We start from the raw sequence: 20,929 nt of genomic DNA, 5'->3' as shown, positions 1-20,929 counted from the left end.
ATATACACTGTACTAGTGCCGACATTGTGCATGCTCTGTTGCCTGTGTCTATGTGCCTGTGGTTCTGTCAGTGTGATCATGTGATGTATCTGACCCCAGGAATATGTCAATAAAGTTTCCCCTTCCTGGGACAATGAATTCACGGTGTTCTTATTTCAATTTTCAGGAGTGTATATAAAGGTTTATTCTGGAGTGTTGTTGAATGGGAACACTGTGGAAGATCATTAACCGGGAGTAAATGATCTGCTTAATGGAGAACAACCACTAATTACCTGGGCAGAAACTGCTTTAAAACAAATGAAAGAAGGGAACTTTGCCCATAATAAAAGCAGTGAGAATCATGGAATTCAGTTGTTGCACTGAATCCTGGGAGTGATATGGAGAGAAAATTGGGTACCTAGTGACTGAAAAATGGGATTTATAGTACCAATATTTAAAATAAAGGAACAGGAAATAATGTGTCAACTCTAGAGGGATCACTATTTTCCCATTATTTCTTACTTGGAAAATATTCTAGAAACAAGATTGGAACTTAGTCTAGAACTTCAGTTTGAATAAGAAGGTGGTAGGTGAAGGATTAACTGTGGAATAATGTACTTTATTTTTGCACTCAAACAAATGATATATAAATATTGGGAGAAAGGGAAAGGTATGATAAATGTTTTCTTAGATTTGGAGAAGGCACATGACAGTGTGTCACAGAATGAAATATGGCACTGGTTAGAAAAACAGAATCACATTAACTCTCTAACTACAAAAATTCTCATGCTGAATGCTAATTTAGAGCAGTATACCAATAGAAGACTGAAAGTTGGAATGGTTTAGAACATGTAGAGGTATGCAACAGGGCAGTTTGGTTTTCCCATTCCACTTCATCACATACATGGATACCACAAAGGACACAAAAGTAGTGGGAAAAGAAGACCTAAATGCTCTTGTATTATATTTATGAATGTGTCTGCTTTCTGAAAACTCACCAGGAATCCTCAAAGTTGAATAATTAGGTTCGTAACTGTAAAACAAGAAACAGAGATTATTTTCACAGTTGTGTCCACAAAAGGCTCTTTACCAAAAATGTGTACTTCATCAACCTGCTGCAATAAAGAAAATTAATGAATGTCATGAATTCAAAGTATAGTTAAAACACTTTTTAGTAACACATAGCTTTTATTACACTGAAGAATATATGAATATCAAAAAGTAAAATTATTTACGTATATTGACATAAGACAGTTGTATTTACATGTAAGTTTGTAAACAACTTAAATATAAGACATTTTATTGTAGATAGGCCTGGCTACAAATTGTCTACATCCATACAATGCATATTTGTTGCCAGGTGAATAAAGAGATGGAAATGAATTGAAGGGAAACTGAGTCTGTGGAACCCCAAGTTCAAAGAGTTTGGGTTAACTGAGAGCAAAAACAGGACACTGGTGATGCCAGTGAGTTGAACACCCACTTTACATACCCTATTTTAGGAGGGAAAGAAGATCAAGAATGCGAATAATTGTAGAGATCTTGGTACCATTGTGCCAAGTGAGGAGAGTGCCAATCTTCAGGTTTTGAACAGGGTGATCAAAGTATCCATACTTTTCAGTCTAATACGAAGACTTGTGTGGGATAAGGATGTTCCTCTAAGAGCTAATTAGACCATGTGACCATACTCAAAATTATTATTTTGCCTATCATGTTGTACAGCCTGTAGATCTGTGTCATAACCAAAAGACATGTAAGTCAACTACAAGCTTGTGAAATGAAACTCTATAGGTCTCTCTGCAAAAGCCAGTGAAAGCCAAGACCAAAAATGAGCACAAAAAGAGAGACCTGGAAGTAGAACTGACCATTTAGGAAACAGAAGTTCTTGTCAAACCAATTTAATGATAGCAGGAAAAAGAAGAAGAAAGGAGGAGTATATTGGTATTGTTGCCTGGGTGACTTCAAGAGATAAGTTAAGTCTCCTAATTGGAACTGATTTTCTTCCTTCCTCCACACACAATGGCTCTTTTCCTCACAATGTTTGGGACTCATTTATTGAGTGTATGTTTTGGTTTAGGTGGATACAATGAATTTGTGTGTAGTCGGGTGTCATGCTTGTGCTAAATGATAGCAAGAGAAGGGAGAATGTGAAACTCAGTGCCTGCACACAGTCTACTTCTCTTGAATAACACTATGTGGTCCACTAAGCTTATTCCCAAGTGACAGACAGATTACCATTGACAGAGTCACATGCCCACACTCCATGGGACACTGTCGAGAGGTTTGAAATTTAATGCAGCACATTGGCATAAAGTCTGGTGATAAGAAACTTAATGCTACCCCTTCTGTTGCTTGCCATATATTGGTGTTGAACATTCCTTAGACAACCATGATTCAAATCAGCTATCTCCTATTGAAATGCTGATACACAGATGTGCATTAGCAATCTCAACTATGGAGTCAGGTTCAGGGCACTTGAAGAAAGGTAAACATGAAAAGAAATGATTGGACACTTGAGGGAGAAATGGGGAGGTGAGGGGGAGAAGGAGACACAGAGTTTACAGGCAAGAAAACATGGATATGAGAAACAGCAGCATATTTTTGAAAACTGAAGTAACGTAACATTAATCATAATACTAATGTGAGGAAGGGAGAAGACTGTAGTGAGAATAGAACACAAAGGAATGGAAGGGAAGGGAAGGGCAAGGTTGAGCTATGAGGGAAGAGAGGGAGAGCGGAGAGTCGATGGACCAAGATGAGCAGAAATTAAAGCTAGGGAGACTGTGAGACAGCAGGTTGACACCACTCACATTCACACATTCTATGAGCTTGTAGGGATGAATGTTCAAAGTAGTAATTATCTGATTTTAATTTTAATTGAGGCAGTGTTTTCACTTCATTGCTATCTAACCCAGTAGATGGTTGAGCTATGGGACTTAACATCTGAGGTCATCAGTCCCCTAGAACTTAGATCTAATTAAACCTAACTAACCTAAGGACATCACACACATCCATGCCCAAGGCAGGATTCAAACTTGCGACTGTAGCTGTCACGTGGTTCCAGACTGAATGCCTGGAACTGCTCGGCCATTCCAGCCGGCAGTCAGCAGTACAAAAGGTGACATCTGACTAAGATGTACCATGGCACTATAACCTATGGATGCTTGCTTTTATCTGCATCAAAGAGCTCATAAACATCATCTTTACGTGTGGAAAGCTTAAAAACATTTGCAAGTACATTCCTGTGTGTGAATATGGATTTCAATCAATTTTTCCCAATGTCGATAGGCATGTGTTATGGCTTAGTACATGCACATGAGATTGGCTGGTAGAGATATTGTATTATACCAAGGAAGTATTAGATTAGTGTGAGGAGATGCTGATGGAAGAGATGGATTTGATAAGAATAAATTCAAGTGAATAAAATTCATTTGTTTCCTTTGAAATTAGAAGTGTTTTGATTTTTATGTGATTCTGTCTTACTCAGCTTAATTGTTTTCCTGTTTTATCTCTATGGAAATTTCAGTGAAAGTTACAAGGAACCTCTTGGGGGTGTTACATTGACTGTTTGTTGTGTAAATTTTCAAGTCTAGTGGTCAGATGTTAGTTTTTCTTAGTGTGTAACTTTATCACTGAATAGTTATGAGAAGATGTGATGGATTTTACGTTTACATGCTCTCCATAGGGACATTTTTCAGGAGTCTGTGAACTATGAGGTTCAGAACAGTAACAGCATATGGATGAATTAGGATGTGAAGTAGGCTGAGCTGATGACAAGATAATATTTCAGCCATTATGGAGAGGTTGTTGAGGAGGCCGTAAAGAGTGATAGCTTATATCATGGCAAAGGATGTTTTTGAATCCTTTCAGCTAATAAGTGATGAAATAAAGTACCTCAAGTTTTTAATTTTATTTCATAGTGAAAATAATTATTCAGCAACAGCTTTCTCTCTACACAGTTAATTAGCTATTAGATTTATTCCAAATTGTATGTTAATAAAATTTAAAAAATGTATTACAGGGGCGTCCAGGAGAGAAGGGCCAAAAGGGAGAGTTGGGGAGTCCAGGTTTTGATGTCTTCTCTGCTGTTAAGGTGAGAATGAATTATACATTCATGAATGTATGTGTTGTTAGGTTTCATTCATAAATTCAGTAAATTCAAACAAATTATTTGAGAGAAGAAATTTAAAATGTAAATATAAGATATCTGTGTATTTATAAATGTAAGTGGAAAGCTGGTTATTCTTGCAAAAGCATAGAGAATTATTTTGGTAAATACTTTGAAAGCCTTGTTTTGTCTTTTATTATTTTAGAATGTAGGCTATGTGTTAAGTGCAAACCCCTTCAAATTTTATTATTGGATCCATATCTAGAAGTATATTATTAGGCATAAATTATTTTCATATTGTACTATAGCTATTTATCTGACACTCCAAAAAATTGTAACAATAACTAAAGGAACCACAAGGGAAATATAATTCTGTGCCATGAAATTTATAATTTATTAGTTTACATTTGACTGTTAATGCACTAGTTTAGAGAAATGAGAAATAGAATCCCATGATTTAAGTAATAACCTTACCCATAAATTTGATCATGCTTATACAACAAATTCTGATTTCTAGCTACAGAAGTACAGTGTTTACACTCAAGCCACAAACTGTGTTGTCAATAGTTATTCTTATGTTTTAGGAGATATGACTTTCATGCACAAAAACATTAACAATTAAAACCACTATACAGATTTGAAAACAAATTTGGCTATCTCTTATCACTGTTACCTTACATTCTGCTTAGGCAAAATGATTGGAGAAAAGAAAAAAATTACAATGACAACAATGGCAAGAATATTATGAAGAGAACAACTGTTTTATTGACTTTTTTATCTGACAGTACTCTTGACACTCCCTCTCCCTGCAAATTATACACAAACACATTTGTTTTACAAGTAACACAAATAGTCTAGTCTAAAAATACATGTGTAATGAGACTTCATGACACCATAGAAAGACAGTTATAGTCCAATCCATGAACGATGGCAGTTCACGCACGTCGAGGCATGGACGGGGATTGCATTATCGATGATTCTAAGTGACAGTTGTGGTATGTGCATGTGCCCACACACACGTGCCTTTTGAAGAAAGCAAGTGTCTTGCAAATTAAGTCTCTTACTTGCTTATACAGAATTCATCACTACTACGACAGTCAGTGATGACAGCTCACAACAAATGGAATCAAAATTCACTAAATAGCTTGCTACTTTCACATTTAATTCCCGCATTAGGTACATTATTCACAGCAGAGTCAGAACACTACTGAAAGGTCATTGGCTGAAAGAAAATATGTGACAAAGGCGTGCAGAATGAGCCTAAAGTTGACCGCCATCATTTCTAACTCTACCTATAGTGGCCTGAAAATAAATGCCTTTAAAGTTTACAATTTTCCTTTCTTGATGTCTGTTGTATTCCTAAGTTTTTTCATGTTATCAAAATACAATTTTATTTTTGTGATCAGTTTCATATTTATTTCCATTTCTATATTTCTTATTAGTAATTTTATCATTTTACACAGCAGTTTTTGTCAGTTGAATAATTAACACTGCCTGTCAAAAAAATTGAACCATCCAGAAGGGGAGGAGGAAAAGAAATGAAAGTTCATGAGTTGAGAGGGGGTGTGATATTATTTCAGTCATAACAAAATCAAGTCAAATGTACAAAGAACTTGTCAGTATGAGCCAGCTTGTCAGTATGATGTTGTACTGCCTCCTCTGGCCTGAGTGCAAGCACTGATTAGGTACCATTAAGCCATTATATCTTCTTATGTCACAAGTTGGCCCAACAACTGTTGTAACTGGTTCTTGATATACTGGCACTGGCATGGAGTTGACATCTGAGTGGTGCCCGAGATGTTGTATCAAGGACAGATCGGAGAATCTTGCTGGTCATGGAGAGTACTTAAATATCACGCAGACAGTTCATAGAGATACATGCTATGTGTGACCAAGTACTGTTCTGTTGAGAACTGGCACCACAATACTGTCACATGATAGGTAACACATGAGGATACAGGATGTCTGCGACATATCGTTGTGCCATCAGAGTTTCTTCAATCACTACCAGCCATGACCTGAAGTCATACCCTATGGTTCCTCACACCGTGACATCAGGAGTAACAAGACACTGCATACTTGCTGATAATGATCATCCAGAACAGTGTAAAACCACAGTTCATTGCTGAGCACAGTGAGATAGCATTCATCATAAGTCCATGTTCCTGGTCACAGCACCACTCCAAATGCAGCTGTTTGTGGAGTGGTGTTAATGGCAGTGTATGCATGGGATGGCAGCTTGCTAGTCCTGCTGCTGATATTATCTAATCAGGGGTGCAGGATGACACAGAATGTTTGTGGAGCCCATTACTTGTTCTTAGATGGCAGGTGCAGATGTGAAGATGTTATGATGTGCTTGATGCACAATAAGGTAACCCTTCCCTGTGGTGAGATGGCATGTTTCCATGCAGTCAAACATCAGGCAATTGTCACATCTGAATACACTACAAATTTGAATATTACCCAATTCGACCAGCAAACCATTTTGAGGCCCACAATGAGGCTGGTTTGAAATTCTCTCAGGTGCTGATGACATTGTCTTACAGGTATATATGGGATCTCCATGCCTTACACAATGACCACTAAATATCTGACACTGTACACACCCTGTATACACACTACCAAGTTTGGTACCAAAACTATACACAAACTACACTTATGCATTCTGATGGCCATACTACATGTTGCAGGGAATTTCAGCTCTATTGATTTACATACCCACAAATGTTGTGTATGTTTACACAGTTACTCTGCTATCTGGCCATGTCTTCTAGGTCTTTCACTTTTTACGTCAATGTAATACTTATATGTTTGTATTGGTCTCATGGTGTCCAGCTAGTTGCAGTCATTTACATGACACGATATTTCTGCAGTAAACCTTGCCATCACCTGCAGGTGGAATTAATATCTTTGCTACTTCATGTGTCCTTTATACCTTTATCACTTCCTATGTTTGCTCATAGTAGTTGGCTGCAAGCTTTGCTGGGTTGAGTGGCGGGGGGATGTGATTGCTGAATGCAGGCCATGAATTTTGATCCCTCAGTGCTGCTGCCGCTGCTGTCAGTTGCAGAAGTTGCTCTCAGTGGACTTTGACTTGACTTGGCTGAGCACTGGGTCAACAACGTTACTGAGAGTGAAGTGTTGTCTCTATTGATCAGGCAATTGGCCACTCATATTTTGACAGTCTCCTTTGGAGCACAATCCCAAAATGACACATTAGAGTCATCTACAGGAGTTAAGACTCTGGATAATCTTTGAAATGGGAAAGACCATTTGCTCAGTTTTCTTGCCTTTTTGATGAGGTGTCATAACCATGGCATAATACCGACATTTTTAAGGATCACCCATTCTATAAATACTGCCAGCTACCCACCAGAGCACAAGAAGAGCAAGTCTGGCTCTTGTAAGAGAAGTGACCTGGTACATACACTGGTGACTATACACAATGTCTAAGGAATTGCTCAAACTCCATGGAGAGGTGGGTTGTGTACTCTCATTTGATTCTTCAGAGTGGGTTGACCCCCTCTCTTAGGCTTAAATTCAAACATCTGGCAGTGAGAGGGAAACAACTGCAGGAAGAGCGATGACAAACTGTAATCAATCTCATGGAGCAAGAGATTGACAGTGCAACAAAATTAGGTGCAAACGGACTCAATTTTGCAGCAATGCTGACTGCTGTACCTGTTACAGATTTCATCAGTAGTGTAGAAGAAGTAATTTACAGCCTCTCTGGTAACGATGTGGAAGTGATTCATCAGGAAATGTGCCACATGCTCACCAGAGCTATTTTACCAGAGACAGCCATTCGAGAGTTACGGAATGATCATGAAATAGTCATTTTACCTGTGGACCCTGCAGACGAATGAGATGCCTCTGTAGTACTACTTCCATTGTCAAAGTACAATTGCAGAATGAAATCTTACTAAAGGATCCAGAATACCAGGAATTAAAGGGATGCATGAACAGTGGAATAAGTAGGAAGACCGTTGAGCTTCCATGCCAGTCCCTGACAAAAGTATATCATCAAAAAACTTTGACCATGAGTTACTGCACGACCAAGGCTCTACAGCTTACCAAAAATTCACAAACAGGTTATCCTTCTACAGCCTATTGTAAGCGACATAGATGCACCAACATACCAGCTGGCTAGATATCTAATGGCAATATTATGCTATTGCTGTGTCAGTAAATATCAGCACCACATCAGGTTGCAAGACTGCACTTTTGTAATCGGGACCATATGGTGGGGTTTGATGAGGTCTCCCTCTTCAGAAAAGTGTGGCTTTCTGACTCTCTCAAACAGATCAGGAAGAAATTCAGCCTTATAATCATTGCCCTCCTTAAATTTGTCCCCACAACTACAGTCTTTCCCTCCAGTAATGACTAATGTGAACAGATTATGACCTCACTATGAGGTGCCCTCTGTCACCAATTGGTCGAAAGCTATCCATGGACAGTTTCAAAGGGAAAGCTCTGGAAAAAGCTGCACTGAAACCCACATGATTTTTCAGGGAAGTTGATAATGCACTTACACCACTCACGTCATAAAACAACGTATGGAAGTAAATGTGCCACTTGCTTTGTACATGATCTGTATGAATCAAACCTAGATTTGTTGCTGTGGAGATCTGGTATTCACCCTGTAGGTGTGAGGAGTACAGTTTCAAGGAACATGAGTGTTTGTTATCATCATACAAAACTATTTCTGGATAAGTATTCTGTTCTACAAAGTAGTTGTTTTGATCCAATTCGGATCCATAAGAAGACAGCAAGGTTTAGTCTTTGAGAAATTGATATAAAATCAATATTGAAAGAGAATTAGTGCACAAGTCTTAACATCGAATGAGGACAGAAGCTACGTTGCAGGTGTGTCTCACTACTAAAAAGTGGATTTTCTGATAATGTACGTGGTAGTGATGAAGAGTATCAGCAACCTTCAACCACAGTGGCTGAGCAATTAAATACTTCAGTGACTACACTTGGTTTGTCTCCCATGAAGATAGAGAGTTGGGAAAAGTTACAGACCCAATTACGTTTGAAGAAAACTACAAGAAACTGAAATGTAAATGAAACACAAAATGGCAGAGGGACTAGTGGTTGAAGAGGAAGCACTATCTACTCCAAAGAAACAGAAATCATGCCATAAATGCTCCGGTTTGGACAAAATTATGCATGACTTAAGAAAAAGTGTAGTATCTGCACGCCTTGCACTTTTTGGTCTATTGAGCATACTGTATAGGAAAATTTAAAAAAAAATCCAAGGAGTGCATACAGAACTTCGACAGGCTCTGGGTAAACAATTTAAGTTCAGAAATAAAGGTGCTAGTATCAGAGTTTTATGAAAATGATTACTACAGCAGAATAATGCCAGAAAGAATATGTTACTGTAAAAATGGGAAATGTATGGGTGCAGATGCAAAAAAAGGCTCTTGCTTTGTAACATTTCTAAACTTTATGTAGAATTCAAGGAAGAATATTCTAATTTTGTTGAACTGTGTTGTGAAAAACCAGACAAACTGACCACACACAGAGCTTTACGGCAACAGCACAATATGTATATCTCCAATTTTGTAAGGATCATGTGAAACAAGATGAAACTGAAGTAATAGTGGACTTTTCTGAAAATTATGCATTTATAGTGCAAGATGATATTCAAGGATACCAACGGGACAACAGCCAAGCAACTCGACAACCATTTATGATTGACAATAGCAATGAATCAGGTGGTGTGTCTGTTATTAACTTGTGCATTTTTAGTGACTGTTTAATTCATGATGCCATTGCAGTTCATGCCTGTGGCATGTGATGGCTTATGTTAAAAGTAAGCTGCCTCACATACGTTCTACAAAGTACTTCAGTGATGGGGCAGCTAGCCAGTACAAAAATTGTAAAAATCTCAAAAATTTATGCATGCATTTCCATGGTTTTCAGATAATGCAGATTGGAATTTTTTGGCAACAAGTCATGGTAAAAATGTATGTGACGGAATTGGTGCTACCATTAAGTCATCTAGTCTGCGGAACCCTTCAGAAGAGCACATTCTAACACCTCTTCTATTATTTACCTGGGCACAGAAAAATATCTCTGGTGTACAATCATTTTATGTTTTGAAAGATGAGGTGAAATCTGTTGAAGAGTTGCTAAAAAGCAGACTGAACCTGTTAAAACTATTGCAGGCACAAGGAGCCATAATCACTTTTCTCCAGTGGATTCTGGTGTAATGCAGATGAGCAGACTATTTGGTTATAATGCACAACGTGTGTCTTCACAGTATCTGACCCTGGATTCAGAAGCAAAAGCGTCAACATGCAATCAGGTTGCTATGTTGTTGCTATTTATGATTACGAATGTGTCGCAGAGTGCTGTGAAGCTGGAGGTGATGTAGTAGTGAACTTCATGGCACCAGCAGAATCATTTCACCGGCCACATTTGACAGACCTGTGTCGGATTCCTTTCGAATGTGTTGTTATGACAGTTACAGTTGCTACTGCTGTATCAGGAAGAAAGTACAATTTGCCACTCGATGTACAGAGTACAATAGCTACTGTTTGGGAAGACTTCTGCTCTAAGCACAAACAACAGTTTCTAGCAGTTAATGTGCATTAAACATTAATGATAGGTTGTGTTTATCTATATATTGTTGCTTAGTAGTTAAACAATGGGCAAGAGGATAAGAAGAGGCAGAAGAGTTTAAGGTACTTTTTTTCTGAAATTGTGTTCTGGAACAATGGTCACATCACCAAATATATCTCTGTCAGTTTTTGTTGTACACAAAGTCCTTCGAATAACATGTTCAAATTTTGAGACACATAACATTATAATCTACTTATACAGTGTGTGAAATTTGGATTGGATATCATTTGTCCATTTTATTTACACCACTTTGAAACTACACATTTTTGTGGTGATTTTTCAGGTTTTTGTATTTTCCTTCATGTGTAACTCCATATGTATGAAAGATGTAGACGCAATGCATTGTGTGTGCGTTTGGCTCACATTGCACTTACTGTAAAAAGTATTTTCCCATTCCTGAGTGAATTATATTTGGCTTGGCGGGCACCTACAACATATATCTTCTAACATGTTACATTTTGTTATCACATTTTGATATTTATTATTTTCCCTCAGAAACATGTTGTTGGTGTTTTGCTGCATTGAGTTTGTTCCCTAAGTGGATGTTATCAGATGTAAAAATTTCACGGGTTTGTGAGGAACAGATCCTAAGTTATTAAGCCCTGAAGTTGGCTCTGAAGATTGATTGCCAAATGTGCATTTCTTTTTCTGGGTCACACCACCGTCTTTTGCAGGCTATAATTCTGAACTAATTCTCAGGGGAATCTAATACTGTGTATGTGAGTGTTCCATACGTGGTAGCATTGGTGTACTAAATTTCAGCCAAATCTGTTTGAGCTGGAGCCCCTGGTTAAATTGACATGGAATGACCCAAAATGAATGAACAGAAATGCTAAGACAGACTTTGGCATTTTCAGATCATGTTCTGAAGGCGGCTGTTGAAATATGATGGCCTGATCTATAGAGACAGTGCCTTCACAGTCAGTAGAGCATAAGACGGAACACTCAGCCACCTGAAGTTACAACGTTGGCCACTGGTGACTTCAGTTCCCCAATGGCAGTAGAAGCACTGATGGATCAATGTTTGAGCATTCAGCAATCTTTTTCTCCCACTACTCCACTGGCAGCCGCATGTAACTGTGTTGTGAGGGAAGGGGTGGGAAGCAATAAGAATATGTGGGGGGGGTGCAAAACAGCAAAGACACTTATTCTATTTGTCACTCAGAGTTGATGACAAAGTACGCTGTAGAAATATCATGTTTCATAAATGGCTGCATGTTGGCTGGACAGCTGAGTGCAATACGAGTGTGATACAAACGGTGAATTTCCTGGGTAAGCTTAAGAACGCAATTCCCATCTGTTTCTGTTTTTGTTATTTAACACTAGAAATCCTAAGTAACATAAGTCATATAATTAGGAGACATATGTTCCTTTACAATCATTAATTTATATCTGAATATATGAACCAATTAAATTTGTATATTGAAAGAACCGTCAGTTGAATCATGCACCCGAGCAACATTGTAACCAACACATTTGTAGAAAGTGAATTAGAGTAGATAGAATGTTGTAGCTAGTTCACTGCATTTGTTGGTTAAATTGTTTCCACTGCAAATTATTTTTGGTACCATTGTTGCGCTGCAAAGTCTGTGTTGCAGTAAACAACACTGTAAGTGAAGGCATCATGGATTATGCATCAAATGCTGTGGCAATGAGCAGAGTGAATGAGTACCTGAATAAAGGAAAGAAACTAAAGAGACTTGCAGTTAACATTTGTGACAGGAAGGCCAATAAACACAAGGCATTGAGAGATAGTGGAAGCCCTTATATATTGAGGGTAAATGGTTCTTTTCCTGGAATATTGCCAGCTGATGGGGTGGGTGGAACAGTATTGTAACTGCTGCTCATAATGAAAAAACGTTTCTCATAATTTGCATAGCCAATAAGTTCTATGTGTTAAATGTTTGCAGCAATCTAATATAATAGTGTAATACTTTTGCCCTGATGGAATAGGCAAAAATTCATTTCATGTTAATCGCCCAGGCAATAGAATTCCCATCGCTATCAATGAAAGTTGATTCCTAGTCTGCAAGATGGAACCTAGAGCATTTCAGGGGTGTTGGTACATCAGACCAAGTGTTGCATAGAGGCTCATTCAAAATAAGTATGTCTGACTACAGATTTCACCTGATGACCCATTTATATTAAGGGGAAGAAAAGATAATAACATCCTGCAACTGTGGGTCTATAAAAAGATTGCAGAGAAACTGGGAGAATAAATCACCATCTAACATTGCAGTTATCTCTATACTGCATGTTAAACTTACACCAGTCAAAAGCACCAAGAAGCAAGACTTATTCAACATCAGTGAGTAAATTCCATAAAAGCTCCATTGACAAAAATAACCAATGAATTATTCAGATCTGGCTGTTTCCCCAAGTACCTAAACAAGCAAAAGTAATACCCATATGTAAAAATAGTGATGCAGAAAATGTAGAATACTACAGATCAATCTCTTCCTTGCCCATCATTTCCAAAATGAATGAAACACTAATGAAAAAAAGATTAATGAACAGCATGGTCTCAGGCCCAAAAGAGGTACAAAATCTGCTATTTCACAGTTTTCAAAACTCATTTGAGAGCTGCTGGACAAAAGTGAACATGCAAATGTAATTTTCTTAGATTTATCAAAGTCATTTGGCACAGATGACCACAGAATTTTATAGTGTATATTAGATTTACTAGGAGTAAGGTGAGGTTTAAGTCTACAAGTTGATATCTCACATATTCAAAACATTTTAATGTAAGCATCCCGCAGGGGAGTGTGTCAGACCAATCCTTTTTCTTATCTACATTAATGATTTCCCATGGAGTGCCAGATGTCAAGAAAATTACTGTGTGCCAATGAAAGTAACAATGTGATCACACATAAAAATCCAACACAGTTGACACAACTCGATGGTGCTACATTAAAAATTAATGAAGATGCTTTAGAATGTGTAACATATACCAAATCCTCGAGCTGAATGTTGACTGCCAGTTGAAATCAACAGAACATGTAAGGGCTTTGGCCAAGAGACTATCCACAGCATTTAATGTTCTATGAATCCTTGCACCAGTGTGCAGTGTTTCATGCCTCTTAGTGACCTTTTTGGATACATACATTCAGTCCTCAATTATGGAATCATGTTTTGGGGTACAAGTGCTGAGAACAGGCAGGCTGGCTTTAGCATATAGAAAATATTGTAAGGATTGTAACAAATAGCAGCAATAGAACCCATTGAATTGATTTACTCAAAAAGCTACAAAATTCTGACTGTCCCATGTGAATAAATCTTCCAGGGTATAATTAAAATAACTATATATAGCCACTTTATAATTATGAATACACCATATATTATGCAACAGTATATGACATAATTATAGATATTGTAAGGCTAATTATTTATAAGAACTGTAAAAGTTGTAAGAATCTATTTTTGTTTATTTAGTAAGAAATATTGTACCAACAATTGACAACATCTGTATACAGAATGAGATTTTCACTCTGCAGCGGAGTGTGCGCTGATATGAAACTTCCTGGCAGATTAAAACTGTGTGCCCGACCGAGACTCGAACTCGGGACCTTTGCCTTTCGCGGGCAAGTGCTCTACCAACTGAGCTACCGAAGCACGACTCACGCCCGGTACTCACAGCTTTACTTCTGCCAGTACCTCGTCTCCTACCTTCCAAACTTTACAGAAGCTCTCCTGCGAACCTTGCAGAACTAGCACTCCTGAAAGAAAGGATATTGCGGAGACATGGCTTAGCCACAGCCTGGGGGATGTTGCCAGAATGACATTTTCACTCTGCAGCGGAGTGTGCGCTGATATGAAACTTCCTGGCAGATTAAAACTGTGTGCCCGACCGAGACTCGAACTCGGGACCTTTGCCTTTCGCGGGCAAGTGCTCTACCAACTGAGCTACCGAAGCACGACTCACGCCCGGTACTCACAGCTTTACTTCTGCCAGTACCTCGTCTCCTACCTTCCAAACTTTACAGAAGCTCTCCTGCGAACCTTGCAGAACTAGCACTCCTGAAAGAAAGGATATTGCGGAGACATGGCTTAGCCACAGCCTGGGGGATGTTTCCAGAATGAGATTTTCACTCTGCAGCGGAGTGTGCGCTGATATGAAACTTCCTGGCAGATTAAAACTGTGTGCCCGACCGAGACTCGAACTCGGGACCTTTGCCTTTCGCGGGCAAGTGCTCTACCAACTGAGCTACCGAAGCACGACTCACGCCCGGTACTCACAGCTTTACTTCTGCCAGTACCTCGTCTCCTACCTTCCAAACTTTACAGAAGCTCTCCTGCGAACCTTGCAGAACTAGCACTCCTGAAAGAAAGGATATTGCGGAGACATGGCTTAGCCACAGCCTGGGGGATGTTGCCAGAATGACATTTTCACTCTGCAGCGGAGTGTGCGCTGATATGAAACTTCCTGGCAGATTAAAACTGTGTGCCCGACCGAGACTCGAACTCGGGACCTTTGCCTTTCGCGGGCAAGTGCTCTACCAACTGAGCTACCGAAGCACGACTCACGCCCGGTACTCACAGCTTTACTTCTGCCAGTACCTCGTCTCCTACCTTCCAAACTTTACAGAAGCTCTCCTGCGAACCTTGCAGAACTAGCACTCCTGAAAGAAAGGATATTGCGGAGACATGGCTTAGCCACAGCCTGGGGGATGTTTCCAGAATGACATTTTCACTCTGCAGCGGAGTGTGCGCTGATATGAAACTTCCTGGCAGATTAAAACTGTGTGCCCGACCGAGACTCGAACTCGGGACCTTTGCCTTTCGCGGGCAAGTGCTCTACCAACTGAGCTACCGAAGCACGACTCACGCCCGGTACTCACAGCTTTACTTCTGCCAGTACCTCGTCTCCTACCTTCCAAACTTTACAGAAGCTCTCCTGCGAACCTTGCAGAACTAGCACTCCTGAAAGAAAGGATATTGCGGAGACATGGCTTAGCCACAGCCTGGAAGGTAGGAGACGAGGTACTGGCAGAAGTAAAGCTGTGAGTACCGGGCGTGAGTCGTGCTTCGGTAGCTCAGTTGGTAGAGCACTTGCCCGCGAAAGGCAAAGGTCCCGAGTTCGAGTCTCGGTCGGGCACACAGTTTTAATCTGCCAGGAAGTTTCAACATCTGTATAGTTTATTTTATTTTACAGATGAATAAATATATCAGTCAATCAATAAATCAGTGTTTCAGTATGTACTGAACTGAAAAACTGAATTTTTCCAGTAATTACCAAACGAATAGAGAATTTGAACACTAATTTTTCAAAAACCCATTGATTGAGAGATGGCAATGTAATGCTGAAAAAACATGTTTAGTGTAATTACAAAAGCAATGATGCTGAATTTTTCAGTATTTTCTCCTGCTGCCTAGAGAGATTTGCATTATAATAAATATTACAGCGTATGAGTTTTGACCGGTTCTATAGTATTTTTGCAGAATAATCTTTCTATTTCTGTAATGAATAACATTGAAAAACCAGAGTGACTCAGCAGTACAACACAGTTACTACACAGATAGGTATTTTTTCTGGAAAATGAATATATTAACATACCAATTTTGTAACAGCTGTTAGAAAAATATACAGAATGGGATTTTACCTCCTATGTTCTGAGTTGTGTCAAGAAAGCCCAACTTGGCAGCATCAAAACAGTTATTTTGTTCTCCTGTAAAATTTGTTTTTTGTTAGTTAAAATTTTGTTCAGGTGCACAGTTCAGTCATTGTATAAATACTTTTCTGAAAGTGAAGCTTTGATGAGTGATGTCCACAGAGAAGTACGTGGTCAGAAGAAAGATGATTCAGATATATACAGAATAAGCAAGCAAAATGTCTTCAAAGAGACTGCAAAATTGATGAACTATGGTTGAGCATTGTATTGCATGATATGAGTTAGTTATTATATCTACATAAAACATGACATTTATCAAAAAACAAAGATGATGTGACTTACCAAACGAAAGCGCTGGCAGGTCGAAAGACACACAAACAAACACAAACATACACACAAAATTCAAGCTTTCGCAACAAACTTCTTCCCTCTTTCCTGATGAGGCAACAGTTTGTTGCGAAAGCTTGAATTTTGTGTGTATGTTTGTGTTTGCTTGTGTGTCTTTCGACCTGCCAGCACTTTCGTTTGGTAAGTCACATCATCTTTGTTTTTTGATAAATTTTTCCCACGTGGAATGTTTCCCTCTATTATATTAAAACATGACATTGTGAGATGTTTTGGAGGACTTCTTGCAGCATCTAAAGCAATTACACATCACAGAATCTGATGTAATGGTCAGCTTTGATGTGGTATCTCTGGGTGCTACAGGAAGTCTCACTGGACCTGATTGCCAAGAGATTTGATGAGCTTTTTTGGATCTGTTCAGGAATATGCTGATCTCAACTTATTTTCTGTATGATGGCCAATATAATGAGCAAACAGAAGGTGTAGCCATGGGCAGCCCTTTGTTTCGAGTGGTTGTCAATATGTTAATGCAGAGATTTGAAGAGAAGGCATTAGAAATAGCTAGATACAAACCCACATGCTTCTTCTGGTATGTATGTGATGTATTAGTGATGTGGCCTTAGAGTATGATGAGTCCGTGAGTTTCTGGAACATCTTAACTCAAGCTACTCAAATATTTAGTTCGCCATGGAACTGGAGAAGGATGCCTAGGTGTCATTTATGGATATACTTGTCAAGCGGAAAGTAGGTGGGTCATTTGGCTGCGGTGTATATCACAAACCCACGCACACTGATTTATACTACAAGCCAGCAGCTGTCACCATCCTGCTCAGATGAATGGAGGTCAGAAGACAGAGGTCCACAGAGCACACACACCTTGTCACACCTAGATAGTTTGACAGCAGAAATAGAGCATATACGATCAGAGTTTGTCAAAAATGCATACACTGACAAACAGATTCAGAAGGCCTTTCAACCAGCCGCTCCACCTTTTGATCTAGAAAAAGAGCTAGATGAAGCAACGATTGCGGTGTACTGCCCGATGCGGGATCTATTTCCAACAAAATCAAGAAGATTCTTGGGAAGCTTAATATAAAATGTGTGTTCTGCCTACCTACCAAAAGGTAGGACTACTGGTAAATGTGAAAGATGACCTGGGACTACAAGAACCAGGAATGTATATCACACCTTGCCAATGTGCCATGACATATATTGACCGAAAAACAAGGGCAATGGACATCACATGCAAAGAATATCAGAGGCACACCCGGCTAAAGCAGGCAACAAAATCAATGATCATTCCATTAACTATGGTTAAACGGAGGTTCTGGCACAGACCAAGGAACTGGGATAGTGTTATAAGAGAGTCAGTCTATAGAGATAAAGGTGACAGAAAACCTCATGAATTGTGACTCTGGGTACATAGTAGAGCCTGAGATCCGGCACTGGAGCTGCTGAAAATCCAATGGGGCAGCAACAGAATCCTACAAAAAGAACAACTCAGACTGTGGATGCGGTGAATGAACCCCTTCAGATACATCAGACCAATGATTGAACATTGCAGGATGCTTTTAGTGTGAGCAGGCCATGGAGGAACACATAGAATGGATTGGACTGAAAATGGAATGCCAGTATGCAGACAGGTGCACTGGACCAAAGATGAAACACCAGAGATTTCTGTGGCACACCATACCAAAGAGGGAACACCTAAGGATGCATTTAATGGGAGTGAACTGCAAACATAACACCTGGAACCACCCATGGAGGAGGAAGACCATAGGTATTAATACTGGACATGTTCCACTCAATGAGCAGTCTCAGGTAGCACCTGATGAAGATAAAAAGTCACATTGTCAGAGTATTGTGCAAGAACAGTGCTGACACCTGACAGAATACCCAACACCTTAAGATGTCAATGGATTTCCAGGAAAACTTGAAGAACTATGTAAAACATGTTCACACATGATGACAATGCAGGTAGTATGCTAGTATGTTGACTTCTTGCACACAAATGTTTGAGTGTAAAGATAAAAGCTAGAAGTTCATCTTTTGGAGCATTTGAAGCCCTCTCATCCTGGAGTAACATTATGTGAAGGAAAAATATTTATTTGAAACATCAATTAAATTATTTAGTTTATAGCTGGTTGCCAAATAACTAGTGAGAGCGATACCAACATTTCAAAACTGAAACAGAAAATCTGCCCAAATCCATGAATTTGATGTGTGGATTCTTATTTTGACACTTGAGTAAAAATTGGACCTTGTTCATTTTTTGCCATTTCTGACTGATGCAATGATTTTTGTAGTGAACGGAGATCTGTGGGGGCAGAAACTGGACCATGACCTGAAGTATGTTTTTCTCCCCCATCTACAGACAGAACTGTGTACTTTAAGAAGTAAAATAACCTTTTTCACTGATGTAATGGGACATGTTCATTGAGTTTGGAACATTGTGGATAGTGATTTGAAGTTTCAAAATTTACAGTGATTTTGGAGATGATAACTGTAAGTGAAACCACTACAGTGCCTTAAATATCTGTGTATTCCAATTTTTAAGTCTCAGTGCTTCTGCTTTTCTGAATTTAAACACAGATTATGCATGTTACTTCATCATTATTTACGTACTTTTGCATCAATGAAAGTGGGTGCAAATTCAGAGGTGTCATAGAGAATGTATCCATTGTCAGGGATGAAATTCAGATATTCCATGATTGACATCAAAGATTGGAAAAATGTGAACAAACTGGAGCTGGTGGTTTATCTTTCACTTAAAAACATGTCAGAGCATAGCTGTTGTATCCATAAAAATATGAAGAAAAAGCTTTCTCTAAATGGAGTTAATAAATAAGAGATATGTTACTGAAGACAAACTGGCAGCTACATTGTTGGTAAGGAGGAAATGCTGAGATTTTGTAAATGTTTGGGTAAGCTGCCAGTTTAAGGTATTTGCTTGTTTTGTGGGGCAGACGGAACACTTGGAGCACCTTATGAGATTTACATCACTGGAGACCTGCCGCAACAGGTGAGGACTTCACACACAATGTGCAAGACAACCATAAGACGGCCAAGGCAGCAGCAATCAGTGTATAGAATGCCTGATGTGGCAAAGATGAGAAACAGAGCCTCAGATGATCGGCACAACACCAGATGACTGCCAAGCCAGGTGTGGATAATGGTTGGAGTACTAGTGGGAAGAAAACCAACCCTGGCAAGCGTGCACCACAGACGGAGTACCTAATGCTCTGCAGACCAAAAGTGGAGCATGCAATTATGGGCACGACAACAGAGGACATCCAGGCCAGGTTCAGATGGCAGTCAGAGCACCAGTGGCAAGAGTGGACAACTAAATGTGGTCCCTGGTGGGTGGACTCTGCGGACAGAGCATCCGATGTGGCAGAGACGAAAAACAGCATCCGATGTGGCAGAGACGAAAAACAGAGCATCATCCAGGACCCAATTCTCCCTTGGGCCAGCCTCAGTATGCACCTGAAGAAGACAGTGAGTCACATCAAAATATCATACAAGAATGACACGAACAACCGGCAGAAGACTCAATTATTCAACATGTCAATATATCGCCAGGCAAGCCAGAAGAATTACATTAGTTGATTCTATTTTCTAAGTCATCTGAACGTATAGTCTGTTCACTGATGATATTTCACATGTAAAGAAATTTATTCAAAAGTTGTACAACGTAAATTACTAACAGTCTGAGAAACTGTGGAACATATCTAGAGACACAGTATAGTGTCTTCTTTTTGAAGAAACTTGGAGGATTTAAGCACATTCTTCTGTTATAACAGAAACAGAATTGACTTAAATTATGAAGGTTTTTACTATGAGAGGTACATGTGCAGTGAAGAGGTGCACAGTAGAGGATATTGTTAAAAATCATAATTGTAATCTGAAAGAAATGTAGTGACAGTAGACTATGAGGAGAAATTAAGTAGAGTAACTAGATAAATAAACAAATATGCTCAAATAGAACAGTTTTATTACATGTGTCACATAAATGTTGACTATATTCAGGCCTTGCAGGGTCACTTTTGCCCAGTGTTTTCAATAATACTTGTTAAAATGATAGTTCCACATCTTTTCATGAATACTTGAGGAAACTCTATGTTCACAGGGACTAAAGCGTTCTGTCACCACTCTTCGTGGTGGTACCTTAGGCTACGCTGAGATAGTTGCAGTGAAGGTGAGGTGTACATGCAGTACAAATAGTTTGTGCTTTGTAGGTGTTTGGTAACTGGTG

The 20,929-nt window shown here is 39.1% G+C and overlaps 1 protein-coding gene across 1 annotated transcript in view; it reads left to right on the top strand.

Annotated features, from left to right (window-relative positions):
- The window catches only part of LOC124587131 (collagen alpha chain CG42342), a 610,604-nt gene that overhangs the window by 32,132 nt on the left and 557,543 nt on the right, over positions 1 to 20,929 (top strand). The window contains exon 4 of the mRNA XM_047131431.1: positions 4,001 to 4,072. Within this exon, the coding sequence (XP_046987387.1) occupies positions 4,001 to 4,072 (72 nt within the window). The remainder of the gene's footprint in view (positions 1 to 4,000; positions 4,073 to 20,929) is intronic.

The sequence above is a fragment of the Schistocerca americana genome, chromosome 1 (genome assembly GCF_021461395.2).
Source record: "Schistocerca americana isolate TAMUIC-IGC-003095 chromosome 1, iqSchAmer2.1, whole genome shotgun sequence".
NCBI classification, from domain to species: Eukaryota; Metazoa; Arthropoda; class Insecta; order Orthoptera; family Acrididae; genus Schistocerca; species Schistocerca americana.
Note: the sequence above shows the minus strand (reverse complement) of the source record. Positions and strands in the feature narration are given on the sequence as shown.